The sequence below is a fragment of the Gracilinanus agilis genome, chromosome 1 (assembly GCF_016433145.1).
Source record: "Gracilinanus agilis isolate LMUSP501 chromosome 1, AgileGrace, whole genome shotgun sequence".
Taxonomy (NCBI): domain Eukaryota; kingdom Metazoa; phylum Chordata; class Mammalia; order Didelphimorphia; family Didelphidae; genus Gracilinanus; species Gracilinanus agilis.
In genome coordinates, this window is record NC_058130.1 from 713,953,810 (window position 1) to 713,967,466 (window position 13,657).

Below are 13,657 nucleotides of genomic sequence, written 5' to 3' on the forward strand. Positions count from 1 at the left end.
TGGTAGTAGTAGTAGTAGTAGTAGTAGTAGTAGTAGTAGTAGTAGTAGTAATAACTCTCTCTTTTTTTTTTTTTTAAACCCTTATCATCCATCTTAGAATCAATACTGTTCTGAGGCAGAAGAGTGGTAAGGGCTAGGCAATGGGAATTAAGTGACTTGCCCAGGGTCACACAGCTGGGATGTGTCTGAGGTCACATTTGAACCTAGGACCTTCCATCTCTAGGCCTGGTTCTCAATCCATTGAGTCACTCAACTGCCCTCTAATGCCTCTCTTCTGAACAAAATCTCAGTGACCAGTTGCTATGCTAAAGTAACTCTTCTCCCACTGTAAAGTTGTGGGGCAACCCAACCCCTAAACCATGAACCAGTTATTGTTATGCATGGGACTTTCTTGAGCTGTGTGTTTAAATAACACCTTCCTTTAGCTTTCCCTTTTATAGGTTAAATAATACAAGTTCTTTTCACCTTCCTCAAAGGTGCTGAATTCTTATTTCTGGATCAGTTACTTAAATGATAATTCACATGGCTTTTGGTGATAGGTTTCACTTGTTTTTTATACCTTGGCACTGTTTGTTTAATTTTCTTTTGTTTGCAAGCCTTTTTCTACTTTCTATGATCTCTTATACTTTCTATTTTTCACAATAGTTCCTATGTTTCTATCATCTGATTATTGCCATCATTATAAAGAATTGATCAAGCATCTACTTATAAGCCTATACTGTTCAAGGTTCTCTTCAGAGTGTTTTAGACCAATATTGTGCCTGCTTTCTAGGTTCTTGCCTTCAAAGACAGATAGCAATCGATACATATGTATATGCAGGACATACAGGTTTCTACAATTTTAAACATTACTTTCTTGAACATTCACCAATTAAAAAAGCAGAATTCTGTCATCCTTTTAAAGTTTATGTACATACAAATAAATGGGCCTAATTGTTATTAAAACATTTCAAAAGAGCTATGATTTCACAATATCCACAAAATGCACAAAATCATAGCACCTCAAAACTGCAGAAAGATACTTTCAGTAATTGTGGACATAAAAATTCATTGCCTGGTGGCCAATCTATTAGTAATGAGCCTCTCTACACATTTCTGATCTGTTTTTTCAATGGCAGAATCCATGACTTGGATTTACACACCAGGCATTTCTAGCTTTGTTCAAATTTGCCAGAGTTTATGCTTTGTAAGATTATAGTGGAGGTTATCTTAAAATGTGTTTTAAAAGTTAAGTGAGAATTACTTTAAAAAGTTTAAAATTTAGATTGTTGTAGTCTTATTTGTACCAGGTAACTATATAAATGATAAGGTAAGAACAAAAACAAATTAAAAATGCTTACTCCCTTCTTGGTTTATAAAACTTCCTTCTGTTCCCATTTTGACAAGATAAGACTTCTCACCTGCCTAGATAGTAATGGAAGCTACCATCAAGGTAGGAACTTGGGGTAGGAACACCTCAAAGACTTATCAGGCACTCAGCTTGTTAAGTGAACCTTACCTTTTGTACTCTTTCTTACCCTCGAGAGGCTTGTTAGAGTAGCTGGAAATCCGTCCCCCAAACCCTAACATTCCAGAGTCACATCATTCCCCTGCTTGCTTCATGGCCTTAAGCAAGACTTTCAACCTTGCTATGCTCAGGACAGCTCTCTAAGACTCAAGTTGAGAGAAGCTGTTACTCTGCACTGGTAGAAAGAGTTTCCTTATCTGGGAGTCTTCTATGTCAATGAAATAACAGAGCTAGTCCCATCTACATCCTAATTCTTATCCTTCCTACCTTTGGAGATGGATCAGAGGCCTAACATCAAAGGAATTTGACCAGCCTACTTTGAGGAGGCCATCTAACCTTGAATGAGTGTGGGATTTGGAATCAAGAAGACCCAAATTCAAATCCTGTCTCTGATATTTACTCGCTCTCTGTCCATGGGCATCCTCCAGGGGTAAGACAGAGTTTTTGTGAGACTTAAGTGAAATAGTCTGTACAATGCTCTGCAAATCTTAAAGCATTATGCATTCTGATTAGAATCATTAAAGTTGGCACAGGTTAGGATCAATTTTAAATCTCCCTATGATTGGTTTTGTGTTAATGGAGCTAGTGTGGTGGTGATTATATCCTTGTTCTTATGAGAAATTTATTCAGTAACTTAATTTTACCTAAAGGACTCAATGCCTAAACACTTCCCTTTCAGGTTATATAGAGTCAATCGCTAATACAAATGAGGGAAAAGATGGAAATCAATAGGAATCCTGCATTGGTGGAATGGCATTCCATAATGCTTAAGTGCAGGTTTTGATGTAAAGATAGGCCTGAGCAGCAACATTGAACAAATAATTGGGATGATTCAATGAGTAGTTCTCTTGTGGAAAACTATTCTAGGAGTTGTCTATTTGGCCTGCCATGTTACAGTGTATTCTCTGCCCAGCCCCGCTCAAGAGAAACTTTGCTGAAATTTGCCATGTACCTTATCCAAAGACTTTTTAACCTTCCATCCATCTTGCACACCAAGAAAGAATACTCTGCCTAAAATATTCCTTTAATTTTAGTTATGCCATTACTAAAAAAAAATTGTAGGAAATGTCCATTGTTGTGAAAACGGTGTGGGACATGGAACCAAAAGCCATGGTTCTAACAGTAACTCTTTCATTCATTAGTTATGGGACCTTGGACAAGTCACTTAACCTGTAAGTCTCAGTTTTCTTACCTGTAAAATGGAGATGATAATGTCTGTCTGCCTAATCTACTTCACGAGGAATGTTGAGAGCTCAGTGAGATAATTAATGAGAGGGGCATTTGAACTGTAAAGTATTATAATCAGCCAACAAGAATTTATTAAATACTTACCATTGTTCTAAATATTTAGGATACAAAGACAAGAACAAAATGATGTATATTCACAGATAGATACATTTAGAATATATACAAAAAAATTCATAATTGAAGGGGAAGAAGGGACTAACTAGTGGGAAAACAGAAAGACCATTTGAGCTGGGATGAGGAGGGAGGATATCCTAGGGGAATGGGGAACAGCTCATACAAAGGCCCAGAAGTAGGAGATATAATAGTCAGTTTGGCTGGAATGTAGAGGATGTGAGAGGAAGTAACATTATAATCAACCTAGAGAGATAGGTTAAAACCAGATTGTTAAAAAAAAAAATTGTAAATTACAAGCAGAGAAGTTTCTAATTTATTCCAACAACAGAAGGGAGCTACTGAAGCTTCTTGAATCAAGCTTGAGCAGACTATGTCCCTGATGGTCAAACCTGCAATTTAGGACTCTGTATGGAAGATGGATTGCAAAGGAGACCAATTAGAAAGCAGCTACAGTAGTCCAAATTATGAGTCATGAGGGCCTTGACTAGGGTGTGTTTATGGTCTTGGTATAGACAAAAGGATATTAGGATGAGGGATATAAGGAGATAGAATTAATACAGCTTGGTAATTGATGGGATGAGAGAGTGTAGGAGAGAGTGATGCTTTATAAGAATGACTCCAGTGGGCAGCTGGGTAGCTCAGTGGAGTGAGAGTCAGGCCTAGAGACAGGAGGTCCTAGGTTCAAACCCGGCCTCAGCCACTTCCCAGCTGTGTGACCCTGGGCAAGTCACTTGACCCCCATTGCCCACCGTTACCAATCTTCCACCTATGAGACAATACACCGAAGAACAAGGGTTAAAAAAAAAAAAAAAAAGAATGACTCCTAAGTGGCCAACTGAGGTTACTGAAGGGAATTGGTGAAACCCTAGAAATAGGGAAGGTAGGGTTGTATTTAGAGGGAAAGATAATGAATTATGTTTTAGACATGTTGAATTTGAGGGATATGGGACCTCCAAGTGGCAGTCTAGACTCAAAAAGGAGATGGAGGTGTGGGACAAGAATTCAGGAGAGACATATGGGCTGGATATCTAGATTTTGAAGCCATAGAAATAATAGCTAAGTCCAGGAGAGATGAAGAAATCACCAAAAAAGAAGAGAGGAGAGGTACCAGGACAGAAATCTGGCATACAGTATCCGGACACATAGGGGACGAATGTGAATTATGAACCTGCAAAAAAAAGACCAAGAAAATAATCCAACAGAGGGCAGCTAGATGACTAAGTGGATAGAGAGCAATCTAGAGACAGAAGGTCCTGGGTAAAAATATGGCCTCAGACAATTCTTAGTTGTGTGACCCTTGGTAAGTCACTTAAACCCAATTGCCTATCCCTTACCATTCTGAGACATAAGGTTAGGGTTAAAAAAAAAAAATAGTCCAACAGGTAGAAAGGAAATCTTGATGGGAGATATGTTATAAAAACCAAGGGATCATAGAGTATCTAGAAAGAAGAGGATGGTCACTAGTGTCTGCAAAGGTCAAGAACAATGATAACTAAGAAAAGACCATTAGATTTAGCAATCAAATGGTCATTAGTGACCTTGGATAGAGTGGTTTGAGTCAAGTAGTGATGTTAGAAGCCAGACTGTACTATAAGGGGTTGAGAAGTGATTGGAAGGTAGGGAATGGAGGGAATGAGCATTTTTATTAAGCACCTACTATGTACTAGGCACTGTTAGGCAAATTACAATAACCCTAGGAAGTAGGTGCTATTATGATTCTTATTTTATAGTTGAAACTCAAGCAGACAGAGATTAAGTGACTTGCTTACTTACACAGCTAGTAAATGTCTGGGGCGAGATTTGGATTCAGATCTTTCTCACTCAGACCAGCACTCTATCCACTGTGCCAAATGAGAATGTGGAGGCAACTATTGGAGATAGGTTTTTCCTAGGAGTTTGGCTATAAAATCAAGGAGAGGACAGTTGATAGGATCAAGCAATGGCTTTTTAAGATTGGAGAGATCTGGGCATGCCAAATTTACAAAAATTTATTAAGCATCTACTATGTACCAGGCTCTGTGTTGTGGAGATATAAAGAAAGTTAAAACAAGCCCTGCCTTCAGGGAGCTCCTAGTCTAGAGAGGGGGACAAGGCAAACAACCATATAAAAGCAAGATACATACTAGATAAACTGGAGATCATCTCTGAGGGAAAGCACTAGCACTGAGGGAGACTAGGAAAGGCAATTAAGAGTTTAATAGAGGAAACAAAGTAATTAGGTTCTTGTTTCTTGCTTCAGCATATTTGTATTTTATGCTCTTGGAATTTATCTCTCGTTCCAATTAGATTAGGAAGTATTAGTCTTCAAGAAATTTGGCTTTAATTTCTTATAAGTATCTGAATGGAGATAATGGATGCTTATGCTCTCATTCACATTCAGATTTTGTGAGCTAAAGGAGAAAAAAAATTCAGGCAAACCATTAATTATCTTTATTAGAGTGTTTTGAATGCAGATCATACCACAGATGGATCTCCTCATTAAGATTATTAGCAGTTAAGCAAAACCAAAACAAAGCAATTTAAAAAATTAAGCCTCCTTAAATGTTATTTCCAATGTTTTTATTAAAATACAACACTTCTTTTTCCTTGTTAGCTTCAGTGGCTCCTTGATAATTATGAAACTGCTGAAGGTGTGAGCCTCCCAAGAAGTTCTCTTTACAACCATTATCTTCGGCACTGCCAGGAACACAAACTAGATCCTGTGAATGCTGCTTCCTTTGGAAAACTAATTCGGTCTGTGTTTGTTGGATTGAGAACCAGAAGGTTGGGAACAAGGTTAGTATGAAGGGGTTTAATGGACTATGCATTTGACTTCTTTCAACTCCTTTTTCCCCTTTGCAGATATGTATCTTAGGAGATATAGAGTTTCTGTCTCCTGCCTAGATATCTTTCTCAAATTTGACTTAACTCCTCTTTGATTCAATCCTGGCACACTAGGTTATCACATGAACTAGCAACAAGATTTGTGATTGTCTTAGCCCAGATGGACTCTGCAAGAGTTCATTTCAAAAACGGAATTTAAACCACAGTTCCCAATATCCTGCCCTTTTTGATGTTAACGATGATCCTTGGCTTTTCCACTACATTTGGTTTTAATGCTTCTTGATTCTTCTTAGGGTGGGCTGGTTCACTGGTGTAGGTCTTTAGTCTTCATTGTCATAAATGTTATATTTTACTAGGAATTTTATATTAATTGCTTATATCTCATCTACAGGTTTTTCTTACCTTGAAAAGATAAGCATTTCTTTAAAATAAATATTGCTCCCAAGGCTAATTGCTGTGGTGGTATTTTTTTTTTAAAATCCTACCTGTGATCTTGTGGTCATGGTCAGGGCAGTTCCAATGTCTTTAGTATCCTATGTATTTGCTTATTGTCTGAACTACACCAGAATGGATGTCAGTTTTTAGTCATGAAATAGTAAACATATGTAGTTTTCTTTGAATCATGGTTTTAGTTGTCACAGTCACAGAGCCCTTCACTGAAGTTCTCCTCTGATGCCTCAGAGTGGCATGAAGGCAGCCCAAGGTTTTTGGAAGGCTTGCTAGTAGAGGAGCATAAGTTCTGGCAGGTTCTACCAAGCTTCAAAAGTTTCAAATACAAGTCCAGCAGCAGCTTGAGTATTCTGTTGTCCAATGATTATCCTGAGTCTTTCTAGCAGCTCATCACTGCAGGAGAAATTTTTTTTAGCCACTGTGGCTCTTAATGGTTTCATGAAGTGTGGAGGAATTGTTGTCTGAATCAGTGGAGAGAGAATAGCCACAATGATGATATCACAGATCCTTAAAGAAGAAAAGCAATTCTTTCTTTGCATAGCTATCATTTTAAACTTGCAACAGTTAATGTCTCTAAGACATGAAAGATACTGAAAGAAAGGAACTAGAAAAAGAAGTATTATAAGATAAAAAAAATTAAGTGGTAACAAAGGTGATCAAACTGAAATCTCCAGAAGATACTGTGACCAACCACTGGACTTGAGGCCCACACTATGATGCTATTGCCCCTTTCTGCCACCTTTGGCTTTTCCTATTTTCTTCTGTAGTTGTGCGACAAGGTCTTTCAAGTGGTGTCTTGCCTTCATCTTTCCAGGTGATACTTGAGGATTTTGTTTTGGTTCCCTTTCTTCTTTTTTTCTAGTACTCTTTTGGACATAAATTTGATTCATCATGATGAAAAGAGGATTTTTGGAAGGAAAGGGACCTTAGGTGTGGCCTGTTTTATTTCTTTTGGCTTTCTGTGTGGGCCCCATTTGGGAAGGGAACTTGGGATATGACACTGATATATTCATGTATGAATCTTGCTATATTCAAACATGTAACTATTTTGATTTTTTTACTTCTTATATACCTTATCTCTTGTATTGATAGTTTTGACTTAATGACTTGTCAAGTAGTTTAAAATGTTTTGATAGAGGCAGGTAGGTGACAGTGTTTTGAGAGCCAGGCCTAGAGATAGAAGGTCCTGGGTTCAAATCTAGCCTCAGACACTTCCTAGCTGTGTGACCCTGGACAAATTACTTAACTTCCAATGCCCAGGCATTACTACTCTTCTTCCTTGAAACCAGTCAGTATAGATTCTAAGATGAAAAGTAAGGGTAAAAAAATTATTTTTGTTTTAAATAAAAAAAAAATGTCCTTGACATTACTCTTTTCCTGAATTATGTTGTAAATTAAATAAGCTAAGAAAGGCTCCTGAATTACTTAGGTAATTTTAAGAATAGTAGAAAAAGCAAACATAGATGATCTATGACTTGCTTGAAGTCAGCCTGGCAGAAGGATGAGGGATATGGCTTCTGGATATCATTCCCTTCCAAATTTTTTTCTATGATTTTAATATGTAAAGTGCTTTGCAAACCATAAAGCCCTATGTTGTTGTTGTTATTGTTATTATTATTTGTCAATTATCTATTATTGAACTGAATGAAATTCATTAAAACAGTAAAGTTATCTGGATGGTAAATGTTTTATTCCTAGGGGGAACTCCAAATATCATTATTATGGGATTCGTCTAAAGCCAGACTCGCCACTGAATCGATTACAGGAAGACACACAATATATGGCAATGAGACAGCAGCCAATACACCAGAAGCAAAGGTAAATAGCCATTCCATTTTGATTTTGCCAGCTAAGATCCTGAACCAGCTCCAAGACCTTCATATGTCTTCTAGGTAAACTAAAATGGTTTTATTTCTCCCATAGAAAACTGTCCAGCAAACAAAAATTATTTAGAATTGAATATTTATTGAAGGTCTTTTTGGGGGCATGCTATTGTGCTAGGCCCCATGGAAATATAAGAGAAGGATGAGGATATACTTTTTTTTAGAAGACGGGTTTTTTTTTTACCAGGTTAATAAGAATGAAGGTTGTCATGCTTAGAAATAAAGAGGAAGAGTACAAGGCAGGCTATACACAGTTAAAGCTATGGCCGCCTAAACAAATAGAAATCCCAACACACTGTTCAATAGTCTTATTTTTTAACAGATAAACACTCTTAGAAAACCCATTTTGAAAAGATGTGATTAACTGTATTTTCCTAAAATCATATTTATTCAAAACAAACATATTAGGAAGCGTCAATTCAATAGAGTCAAGAGAACTTTGAGGGCATCATTGCCATCAAAAAGCTTGCAATTTATTTGGGAAATTGGCATACCCATCAAAAGTTAGATAATGGTATCATTGAATTCAACAAATATTTATTGAACACTAAGTAGAAAACCCTGTGCCAACCTCTGTGGGCAACATATTGTATTTTATTCTTATTCTATTCTCAAAAGAAATTATAGTCTAGAGAAGGAATAGGGGTAATACACAAATAACAATGTTAAGATATGTTCATTGTGTGTGTGTGTTATGATAGAGTGAAAAGAATTCTGGATTTGGAGCCCAGAAAATCTGGGCTTATCTTTACTCTGCCATTTACTAATAGATCATCTAACCTTTCTGTGTGACCTGGAGCTTCTGAGCCTCAGTTTTCCTCTTTATAAAATAAAGACATTATACTCAATGACCTTGAAGGACCTTTCTTGCTCTAAAATCTATTATTCACAAGTTATATTTTTTCAAAGCATCATAGATTTGGAACAGGAAAAGACCACACAAAGTTTGATGAGGTTCAGAGTAGAGAAAGAGTCTTTCTAGCCAAGGAGATCAAGAAATAACTTCATAAAGGAAAAGGGCATTTGAGGTAAATTCTGAAGCATGCAACAGATTTTGACAGAGGGATGTAAGGGTGGAAAAAGGGGTTTTATGGGTTCAATATATTAAAGATGGTCACCAGAGGATTGAACTATTATCATTCTTCAATTAAGAATAATCTCAAATCAAAATTGACTTTTATGGAAATTTATTTACAATTAGGAAAGTTGAAGGTAGGGAAATTGTGAGAGGGAAACTCTGGCCCAGACCAGAGGCCAGACCAGGTAAGAATTTAGGGGCCCCAGCAGAGGGGCATAGAGGTTAATTAAACAAGGCTTCTAGCCACAAGGCCTTTTACGATTAGAAAGATAAGAGAGGCCTCCTTGAGAGCAGAGCCTCCAGAAGCACTAAGGGAGGAGAAAGGAAGTCAGCCTAACTTACCCACATGACAATTCAGAGGGAAGCAGTCTCACCAGGGTCTCAGCATTCCAACACTCCTCCATGAACTAGAAGTATGCTACAAGACACCCTCTTCCACCCAAGACCTCAGCTGACTGAGGATCTTCTCCTTTTAAAGGGGTCACTTATGCGTTGCTTCCTGTGCCTCCCTCCTAATTTGCATGTCCAGTCACAGTAGATGATTCTCATAATACTGCCTAGGGGCACTCAGTTGATTCTGATTCACCACCCACTCTAGCACACATGGGTTATGGACCTCCCAGAATTAGAGGTGCCCTCGCCTTTGGTGATTAAATCTAAAGATGGGCAGTGTAGACTTAATCTAATTATCACAGGGAGCAGTAGCAGGAAAGAATTCTAGTTGTAGAGAACAGCACTGAGAAAAGTTAGGGGTGTGAAGAAAAAAATCATAAAAGCCAGGAAATGGGCAAGTCATTCAGTTTGGCTGATATATAGCACACATATAGAGAATTATAGGGAATTGGGTTCAAAGAAGAGGTGGGGGATTGTAAATACTATTGAGAAATCTGTTCTTTATTTGACAGACAATAGGAAGCCACTGAAATTTTTGAGTGGGAAATGGATCATTAGATAAATGTTTTAGGAAGATTAATGTTGCAGCAGTTAATGATGGGAAAAAGGAGGGCCTGGGAGGAGACAGACCAATTTGAAGGCTTTTGCAATAATCAGTGTAAGAAGAGGGACAGCTAATTGGATAAAATAGGCCTGGAGATGGGAGGTCCTGGATTCCAGTCTGGCCTCAGACACTTCTTAGTTATGTGGCCCTTGATAAAGCACTTATCCCAATTGCCTAGCCCTTACCACTTTTTTTTTTTTAAGAAAAAATTTTTCCATAGTTACATGATTCATGTTCTTATTCTCCCCTCCACCCTCCCAATTTCACCCACCACCCCCTAGACGACACACATTTCCACTAGTTTCTTCACGTGTCATCGATCAAGACCTATTTCCATATCATTGATAATTGCACTAGGGTGGTCATTTAGAGTTTACTTCCCAAATCATGTCCACATCAATCCATGTGTTCAAGCAGTTGTTTTTCTTTTGTTCCACTTCTGTAGTTCTTCCTCTGAATGTGGATAGTGTTCTTTTCCATAAATCCCTCAGAATTGTCCTGGGTCATTGCATTGCTGCTAGTACAGAAGTCCATTACATTCGATTTTACCACAGTGAATCAGTCTCTGTGTACAATGTTCTCCTGGTTCTGCTCCTTTCACTCTGCATCAATTCCTAGAGGTCTTTCCAGTTCACATGAAATTCTTCCAGTTTATTATTCCTTTGAGCACAGTAGTATTCCATTACCAACAGATACCACAATTTGTTCAACCATTCCCCAATTGAAGGGCATCCCCCTCATTTTCCAGTTTTTTGCCACCACAAAGAGCACGGCTATGAATATTTTTGTATATGTCTTTCTCCCTATGATCTCTTTGGGATACAAACCCAGCAATGGTATGGCTAGATCAAAAGGCAAGAAAACAATATGGGAGAGATTAGGTTTAGTTCAACATCTCATACCCTACAACAAGATAAATTCAGAATGGGTGAATGACTTGAATATAAAGAAGGAAACTATAAGTAAATTAGACAAACACAAAATAGTATACTTGTCAGATCTCTGGGAAAGGAAAGATTTTAAAACCAAGAAAGAGAGAAAGTTACAAAATGTAAAATAAATAATTTTGATTACATTAAATTTAAAAGTTTTTGTACAAACAAAAACAATGCAACCAAAATCAGAAGGGAAACAACAAATTGGGAAAAAATATAACAAAAATCTCTGACAGAGGTCTAATTACTCAAATATACAAGGAGTTAAATCAATTGCATAAAAAATCAAGCCATTCTCCAATTGATAAATGGGCAAGGGACATAAATAGATAATTTTCAGATAAAGAAATCAAAAGTATCAATAAGCACATGAGAAAGTGTTCTAAATCTCTAATAATCAGAGAAATGCAAATCAAAACAACTCTGAGGTATATCACCTCACACCTAGCAGATTGGCTAAAATGATAGAAGGGGAGAGTAATGAATGTTGGAGGGGATATGGCAAAATTGGGACATTAATGCATTGCTGGTGGAGTTGTGAACTGATCCAACCATTCTGGATGGCAATTTGGAACTATGCCCTTACCACTTTTCTGCCTCGGAACCAATACTTATTGTATTATTGATCCGAAGACAGAAGATAAGAATAAAAAAAAATCATTGTAAGAGAAGCCTGTACATTTTATATAAGTATGGATGAGATGTCAGATTTTTCCATAAGATGAATAAATCATATTAATCTCAATTTTTAAAAATAGGAGTTTACTGGAGGAAGTAATGCTGGAAATAATCTTAAGCCAGAAAGAGGGCTATTTGTAGGCTAGAGAGATGTAAACTAGTTATATAATAGAGATGGTTTTTCTCTTTGGGGCAAGTATCCAGACTGTGATGATAGCCTCCTAATAATTCTCAAATTTAACAATCACTACCCACTTGTGTCGGTTCTTGTTGAGACAAATGATGTCATCATAAGGAACCCAGAAAACAATGCTAAGGACCATGAAGTCCTGGGGGAAAAACTCAGAAGACCATCCTAACTCTTAGAGACACAAGTGTTTTTGTTTTTGTTTTTTTAAATCAGTATTCCTAATTGGAGAGTGAGAGATTTGGAAAGTAAACAGCTAACAAATGAGAATTTCTAAGAAAAATGAAAAACTGCTGGTTATGTGCTACAAGGAGATCAGAGTCAGAAAAGGCTTCTATATATCTAACTGTTCAAAGTCACACTTTTTAGAACAGCAAGAAATAGGAACTAAGTCAGTGACCACTAATTGGTAAATGGTTAAGAATGAATTAATGGAATATTTTTGTGCTATAAGAAATGATAACCATGATTCCAGAGGACTTATTATAAAGAATGCTACCTTTATCCTGACAGAATATTAATGAAGTCAGTATTCAAAATGAGGCACATATATTTTTTTTTATTTTTAAACATTTATTAATAATCATTTTTAACATGGTTACATGATTCATGCTCCTACTTTCCCCTTCAGCCCGCGCACTCCCCCCACCCATGGCCGATGCACATTTCCTCTGGTTTTAACATGTGTCATTGATCAATACCTATTTCCAAATTGTTGATCATTGCATTGGTGTGGTAGTTTCGAGTTTACATCTCCAATTATGTCCGCCTCAACCCATGCGTTCAAGCAGTTGTTTTTCTTATATGTTTCCTCTCCTGCAGTCCTACCTCTGAATGTGGGTAGTGTTCTTTACCATAAAACCCTCAGAGCTTTCCTGTGTCATTGCATTGCTGCTGGTACAGAGGTCCATTGCATTCAAATTTACCATAGTATATCAGTCTCTCTGTACAGTGTTCTGGCTCTGCTCCTTTTGCTCTGCATCAATTCCTGGAGGTCTTTCCAGTTCACCTGGAATTCCTATAGTTTATTATTCCTTTTAGCACAATAGTATTCAATCACCGGCATATACCACAATTTGTTCAGCCATTCCCCAATTGAAGGACATACCCTCCTTTTCCAGTTTTTTGCCACCACAAAAAGCGCAGCTATAAATATTTTCGTACAAGTCTGTTTATTTATGATCTCTTTGAGGTACAGACCCAACAATGGTATGGCTGGATCAAAGGGCAGGCATTTTTTTATAGCCCTTTGAGCATAGTTCCAAATTGCCAGCCAGAATGGTTGGATCAGTTCACAACTCCACCAACAATGCATTAATGTCCCAATTTTGCCACATCCCCTCCAGCATTCATTACTCTCCCCTTCTTTCATTTTAGCCAATCTGCTAGGTGTGAGGTGATACCTCAGAGTTGTTTTGATTTGCATTTCTCTAATTATTAGAGATTTAGAACACTTTCTCATGTGCTTATTGATAGTTTTGATTTCTTTATCTGAAAATCGCCTATTCATGTCTCTTGCCCATTTATCAATTGGGGAATGGCTTGATTTTTTTATGCAATTAATTTAACTCCTTGTATATTTGAGTAATTAGACCTTTGTCAGAGTTTTTTGTTATAAAGATTTTTTCCCAATTTGTTGTTTCCCTTCTGATTTTGACTACATTGTTTTTGTTTGTACAAAAGCTTTTTAGTTTAATATAATCAAAACCATTTAATTTACATTTTGTAATTTTCTCTAACTCTTGCTTGGTTTTAAA

The 13,657-nt window shown here is 37.1% G+C and overlaps 1 protein-coding gene across 2 annotated transcripts in view; it reads left to right on the forward strand.

Annotated features, from left to right (window-relative positions):
* RFX2 (regulatory factor X2) overlaps nt 1-13,657 on the forward strand; it is an 83,229-nt gene that overhangs the window by 28,154 nt on the left and 41,418 nt on the right. For both annotated transcript variants that reach the window (XM_044670740.1, XM_044670748.1), the window contains exons 5-6: nt 5,463-5,644; nt 7,841-7,960. In XM_044670740.1, the coding sequence (XP_044526675.1) occupies nt 5,463-5,644; nt 7,841-7,960 (302 nt within the window). The remainder of the gene's footprint in view (nt 1-5,462; nt 5,645-7,840; nt 7,961-13,657) is intronic.